General features: G+C 39.5%; 1 protein-coding gene across 1 annotated transcript; it reads left to right on the forward strand.

Moving 5' to 3' along the window:
* The first annotated feature begins 249 nt into the window (after nt 1–249).
* Nucleotides 250–6,719, forward strand: LOC146510967 (uncharacterized). Its single transcript, XM_085172943.1, has 3 exons — nt 250–3,670; nt 4,007–4,182; nt 5,147–6,719. The coding sequence occupies exons 1-3, from the start codon at nt 3,664–3,666 to the stop codon at nt 5,363–5,365; spliced, it is 402 nt and encodes a 133-aa protein (XP_085029069.1). The 5' UTR covers nt 250–3,663; the 3' UTR covers nt 5,366–6,719.
* The last annotated feature ends 753 nt before the right edge of the window (nt 6,720–7,472 follow it).

A 7,472-nucleotide genomic window follows, 5' to 3' on the forward strand; every position in this document is an offset into this window, starting at 1 on the left:
CGAGTCTTAATAGCTTACTTACAACTGGGCTCGTCAGGCTCTCTTCTTGGCTGCAGTGGTTATTATTATATTTACATGCTTCCAGCTCCCGTTTTTGCTCGATGACAGCTCGTACTTTTCCTTTTTCTCCCTCCCTCGCTCACAGACACATAACATGTATGGCAGTCCATTCTCCCTGCAGCACGGTCTACACTGCCCATGATGCTACATTCTTTAGAGCTATACCTGTAGCATTCTGCCTATTAGTAACGGAATACATGTACCGCCGTTACGTATTTAAAATACAAAATATGAGTAACTGTATTCCGTTACAGTTACCGTTTAAAAAGGTGGTATTTAGAATACAGTCACTTTGTTGAAATAAATGGATTACACGGCGGTACTTCCCTGTTTCATATTGTCGCGGGTCAGGACTGTTTGGGTTTTGTTTGACAGCTACGTTCTGTTGTTCCAGGTGGCAGCGTTACGGTTGCCATGGTTACAGGGTGACGCTCTCTCTCTCTCTGCGTGTTTCCTGGGTGAGAGAGCGCCTTCTTGTTGTTGTTGTTGTGCTAAGCTAATAGGCAGAATGCTACAGGTATAGCTCTAAAGAATGTAGCATCATAGGCAGTGTAGTCCGTGCTGCAGGGAGAATGGACTGCCATACACGTTATGTGTCTGTGAGCGAGCGAGGGAGGGAGAAAAAGGAAAAGTACGAGCTGTCATCGAGCAAAAACGGGAGCTGGAAGCATGTAAATATAATAATAACCACTGCAGCCAAGAAGAGTGCCAGACGAGCCCAGTTGTAAGTAAGCTATTAAGACTGGACTGTACACCGTGTTCGTGTTTTCCTCCAAAAACAATAAGTTCCTTTGAAGCAGCCTTTCAACACCTCTCTCTGTCTCTCGCTAGCAAAGTTGACCCAGGCAACAAAGTAAAGCTAGTTTTCGGCTACGAGCCCGACACAGAACCCACCGTATTAGCCAGAGGTCCCTTTACTACGGTTCGGAGCCGCGGACCTTCAGTAACAGTAATAAATCACAGCAATAGTACATTCACGTAGTTGTAAACAGCATGATAATATATTAAGTAATCCAAAGTATTCAGAATACGTTACTCTCATTGAGTAACGTAATGGAATACGTTACAGAATACATTTTGGGGCATGTATTCTGTATTCTGTAATGGAATACATTTTAAAAGTAACCTTCCCAACACTGACCACTGATGTGTGTCATGAAATTACCTCAGCATCTTCTTTCTGCAGCAACAACGACAGTTATTAGGCTAATGATAAAAGACGCTGCTAAAACACCAACACCTTTTGTGTGAGAGACTTTAACATGATATCAATCTATCCTGTACTGTCGTTAATAGGAAAATTAGGAAAGTCTAACATTTGAAGATAATTCCAGAAAATAATACTAAAATAAACTATTGTTAATACTCTTAATAGTTATCTTTAGGGGTGCTCTGATAAAAAAAAAAGGGTCTTAACTCGCCTATGGCTTCTTTTCCTTTTGATATTAAAGACCTTTGCAGCCTACTGGTGAACCATGTAGCAGAATTTGCGTGACTGCTGTTGTTACACATTGTTGACTCACTTGTCTTTGCCCCCTCCAAACATGCAAACACTCACCAGGCCTCATGAAACAGATATTAAACTTGCTGGAACTACTTTGAATTTCTTGTTCTGAGGTCGAATGGTGGTTGAATTTGTTCCATCTTGAGCATCTGCCTGTATCACGCTTGGAGAAAGTCAAAGATCTTTCTCCATAAAAGATTGTCAGATGTTGTCAGTATTTTAAAGAATGTCGACAATACTTCAAGACCAAAGCTACCAAAACTGAAAGCACATGATCTGTTTTTCTCCCAGCTTTCACTCCTAAACACAGCTTTTTTTGTTGTTTTTACAAGGTACGAAACTCGCCCGCCGAACCCTTTGAAGAGTGAGAGTGAAGGAGACAAAGGAAGCAGTAGATCCACTGCTGTTAATGGACAAATGGTTCACATTTAGGCTCGCGTCATGATATGGGGAACACATGTGCCTGTTATCCTGCTGAGTACTGCTTTGTGAGCGAGATATGATCAAACACTGAGACCGTGCTATAGGCCTGACCAGATCAGCCAGCCCCTCCAACAGCTGCTTAAAACTCGCTGGCTGTTTTCTACATATATGGGTAGCTGTTAGCAGAACATGATAGATTCATGTCCTGTTTTTGCGTGAAATAACTCGTGAAGTCTCACAGTTGTTTGTGCAAAGTTTGCCTCGAATCATAGAGGCAGCCTTGAAGTTACTATAGGAGAATCTATCAGTGTCATGTTTTAATCAGTGCAATAAAGGGAGCAATATTTGATGGTTCACTTGCAAGAATATTTTAGACTGGACGTTTCAGTGACATGCCTGACCCCCAACCCTAAGCCTCCCTGCGCCTGGTTCTGTCAGAGGTTTCTTTTGGTTAAAAGGGATTGTTTATTCCCACTCGGGCTCATCTGGCTGCTGGGGTTTTCTCTGCATTGTTGTAGGGTCTTTACCTTACAATATAAAGCGCCTTGAGGCAACTGTTGATGTGATTTGATGATATATAAATAAAGTTGAATTGAAATGAATGTCAAAGCTGAATAAAACTTTTGCATTTTTTGCTGTGAACACTCAATGTCATGATGGAAAACATTGTATGTGAACCAAGTTTGCTACATAACTGCATGTAATTCAGACTAAATACAGTCATAAACAAACAAAACACCACCACTGCCTGCATTTAACCATCACAAAGCAAGAACTGTAACGCTGGTATTTCAAGTGCTGTAATGCTGTCATCATCCATCCACAGCTAGGACATTATGCGGATTTATGTAAAGAGTATATGAAAAAACCAACAAAAACAAGTATTTGGACTCTAAATTTAAGGAAAAAACAATAAAATAAAATTAAGGTTCTGCAACTGCGGCGCATGACAGCATTTGACCACACATGCACTATTTTAAGTCCGTATTGTTTCTTTCTTCTTTTTTTCTGTTTTTTGTGTACACATTGAAATTAAGTGGCAATAAAATCTAATCAGTTCCACTTCCTCTCCCACATTTGTCGAGGGGCTTGAATTTAAATCAAAGACCAGACTTTCCTCCCTCAAACCACTTGTTGACTGAGTAGTGTTGTAGTTACTAAGTTGCTAATCACTGGTCTAAATTGATTTGTGTGTATATAGCAACTGACAAAACACACAACTTTTGAATTCTAACTTAAAATTAGTGTCAGGGTTTCAGTGTTAATACTGTCCTTTTTTGCATGAAACCAGAGCACAGTGCTCTTTGTTGGCAAATTATTTCTTTCCATCAGTGTTAACCACGACAACGCTAAACACATACAGAACAAGACCATGGCATAAACAAAACAGCAGGAGTAGCATTATAAAGAGAAATAACACAATGAGTGTAAGAGGAAGGAGAAGTCCGGGGGAATGGAGGGAGGCTTTTCTTAATGTTCAGTTATTTCCTCCTCTCCTACTTTTTAATTCATTTGTGTTTGAAATGATTGTTTCAGGATGGTGACCAGATAGTCACTGTTGACACTCTTTGTGCCATGATGGACTTTAATTTGATGCAGGAGTCATGCCAAATGGCTATCCAGGACACAGGTGGCCTTAAAGTCCTCCTTAACTTGCTGGATACAGATGAACACAAATGCAAAGTGAGTAGCCATGACAAAGTTGGACCTGCACGGCCTGCTGGCATGAACAGAGCTGGCCATGTGTGCCAGCTTGTGTTTTAGTTTTAGAAACATGAGTGCAAGGTAGAAAGCATGCTGTTTAAAAAATGGGGTAGCAATTATTCTATAGCATTCCTAATGATATGTGTGGGTTGGTGCTTTTCAACTTGGTTGTACTGCAACATTGTGTAAATGAGTATTTGGCTGCTAACGACCACCTAAAGGCTGGTCTTTAGGTGGTCATAAAAGTCATAAAATATCATAAAATAAAATTTTTAACTAGTCATATTTAATATTAATGTGTGTTCTTGTGATTAGATCGGATCTCTAATCCATCGGTTATTCTTGACATGAAAGGCGTGCAGAGCATAGTGAAGATCCTAGACTCACCAGTCAAGGAACTGAAGGCCTTAGCTGCCGAGACCATCGCTAACGTGGCCAAGTTCTGCAGAGCAAGAAGAAATGTCAGGTTATATGGTGGTATCAATAAACTGGTGAGTGTAAGCACAGTAAAATGTAAGTTCAGAGTGTGACATGGCTCAAGCTCTACAATCCCATGGTGAGGAATGCAGCAGGAAAAACACTGCAGATTTCAGCCTGATTTTTCTGTACTGGTAATTATGAAAAATCTCCAACAGTAGCAGATTTTCCTTGAAAACAGGTCAGCTTGTTTATGATGTAGTATTTTTTTGTACTAACTTCAGAAAATTTGAAAACGTTTGTGAAAATTTGTGTTTTATTCTGATGAAATCCATATATTAACATAGTTCAAAGGGTAAAAAATGTTGTTGTTGTTTTAGCTTCCTTGAATCAAAGAATTATTTTCCCTTTTCACACAGTAAATGCCCGATAGTGGTCATCCAGTTTTTTAAAATTAGAAAGTGGGTGCTGGGTACCAGATAGAATGTCTCCTACATCCTCTAACCTGCATTCATGTTTGTTGACGGAGGGACCTTTGATTAAAGCCACCATGCCTTGTATATTTTCCTCAGCCCCAAATCGGATGTTCTCATGTGCAAGTTGCTCACGGAGGCAGATTAATTTCACGCTATGCTACAAGACCACCTTTGAACTGTGCAGTCCGTAATAGCTTTGCCTGGTCTGTCTTGCTGGCCAGGAACTATGGATTAGAACACAGAATGATGGCCATAAATGGTCACACTGGGCTTTTCAGACCTAACATCAACATCTATCCTGACAGTTTTCCACTCCTAGCATCTCTGGTGTTTTCATCCTCTCAGACCCAGTGGTAATAGAACTTTAATTACACCTGTAATCAGGGCCAAAAACTTGCTATTTCCATCTGGAACCATCAATTATTACCCAAATCTTGCAGGCAAACGTTTCAGTTTAGTTCCTGAATTTATGTCAGTCTCACCGAGTTTCTATGTAGAGATTTTACATGGCTTTATCTGTCTGTCTACATGTAAGTTTAGGGGTGTCTATATCTCCAATCAGGTAAAGCTGCTGGACTGCCTTCCTAATTTAGGCAGCCTGATTCCCAACCAGGAGGACGATATAGAGGTGGCCTGTTGTGGGGCTTTAGCATTACAAACCATATGTAAGGCTGGGGGTATTCCTCTGCTGGGACCCCAGCTCAAGTCTCCACTTCAGAAAATGCTTATTCCAGTGACTGGCAACCTACAGGAATATGCATCAGAGGTGAGAGGGGCCTAGGATTGACAACAATTTGTCAAGTCATACTCTGCACAATATATAATTCTATATTGAATTAACCATCTATTAAAAGTGTTAAAACATATACTGCAAAGGAAATGAGAAGGCTAACCATTTCCCTTTGTTTTTTATTGCATATACATTTATTGAAAGTCCAGAACCAACAATGAGCTGATCTCAATGACATGGATTATATGCCCAGAGCTTAATGTTCCTGATCCCTTTATGCTCCTGAGTTGCAGTGTCATCAAAAAATAATTTAAAGACCTAAGCTGCATATGTGACTTTAACATTTAACAGTATCTCTGTACGACTCAAGTGCTCAATAAATTAGATGTGAACCAATGTGCCCCAAGTAAATCTGTCTGAATTTCACTTTGGACCAAAGTGCAGGTGTAATCATGACCTACCCTAGAAGAAGTTGCTTTTCTTTTGCAGTCAGTAGCAGTTCCACACTAAAAGCAATACTTTGGCTTCTTTGCCTGCCTATCATTAACTTGTATGGAGCAGGGCATTGTTTGAACCTACCATCAGCAAACACTACTATAGCATCAATCAGCTAACTTGGATGATGACATGCTAAGAATCTTCATAGTCCTGGCTTGCTGTAGAGACTAGGCCATCACTCTGGTATTAGCTGATTTGGGGGTAGTGCAGCAGGTGCAGCAACAAGCGCTACTCTGAAAACAAAACTTGGTGCATCTCCTGTAAATTCTGTTCTCCAGTGGTAGTTTGACAGAATTTTATCTGACATTGCATTTGCTTTTTTGTTCATCGACTTTCTTTGAGATGATTGAACAGAGCACACAATAAGACACTTTATAAGAAAGAAAAGGAAAAGATAAAGATACAAACACACTCAATGTTCAGATTAAGTATTAAGTGGTGAAATTGTCTGTCAGACGGACATGCTTCTGACATCAAGTACATCAGAAGGACGAGTCAGCAGTTTGTGTATAATAGCTCTGACTGCTGGAAGGGGAGCACAGATCTGGAATCTTCCATTTCTGTCTTTGCTTGAATTAGTAAGTGCAGGCAGTATTAAAAGGCGATGATTCGATGATTGTTGGATACGGTCTTTCCATGAAGTTTTATTGATCCCCATCGAAACACATTTTTCAGACATTAAAATACTCGGCTTTAAATAATAACTCCTGTCTGACAGGTTATTTCACAAGAAATCCCCGCTTTGTTTTTTATTTCATTAATTCTGCTTATATGTAAAGTTAATTGAAAAGTGCTCCCAGTGTGTGGTGGATGTTTCAAGTATTCGCATTACAATCAGATAAGGTGCCCTTTGGCACCTTAAAAGTTTAAACAATTGTGATTTCATTATGCTTGTACACTTTTCTTCTATTAAATGCTACACATCTAACAGTCTAGACCAGGGGTCTGCAACCTTTAACACCCAAAGAGCCGCAAATACTTTTTGATATCTAAAATTAAGATAACATTGTATATAATGTTTTTTTTACCTTTATGCTTTGTGTGAGCAACTAAAGTAAGTAAGTAAAGTTTATTTATTAAGCGCTTTTCACAGACAGGCAGCCACAAAGCGCTGTACACAAATATTAAAATAAACAATACAATCAATAGACATTATACACAATGTAAAAGATCAAATGTAAATAATGTAAAGAATCTAAAATACGTAGATCAACAAAAGGCTTGTTTGAAAAGAAAAGCGTTTAACTGCTTTTTAAAAGAATCCACAGAGCAAATAAGCTGTGTTTCTTATGAAATCCATGAAGTGCTACAGAGAAAATTACATTTTATTTATGTAATTAACACATTTTGAACTCTTAAAGAAATATAACAAAAGGAAAGACACCCAGCTGAACTAAAATGATCCATGTAGCAAACAAAAACTGTTGTGAGCCGCCACCCTTATATCGCCTTTGGGCTTTTGGAGCTTTGACCTGACTTTTAAAAAATAATTGGAAAAAAGCACAATGCTGCTAAAAAAATAGATATTTGCAAAATTCTGCCTAAATATGTATTTTACCTGGTTAATGTGTGTGGCGGGGCGTGGTCTGCAGCGCTGCTGCAGGGGAGGCGGACGCATCTAAGCGGCACCCGCAATCACGCCTCGCAGCCTTAAAGTCTG

This window comes from Neolamprologus multifasciatus, chromosome 9, assembly GCF_963576455.1.
Source record: "Neolamprologus multifasciatus chromosome 9, fNeoMul1.2, whole genome shotgun sequence".
NCBI classification, from domain to species: domain Eukaryota; kingdom Metazoa; phylum Chordata; class Actinopteri; order Cichliformes; family Cichlidae; genus Neolamprologus; species Neolamprologus multifasciatus.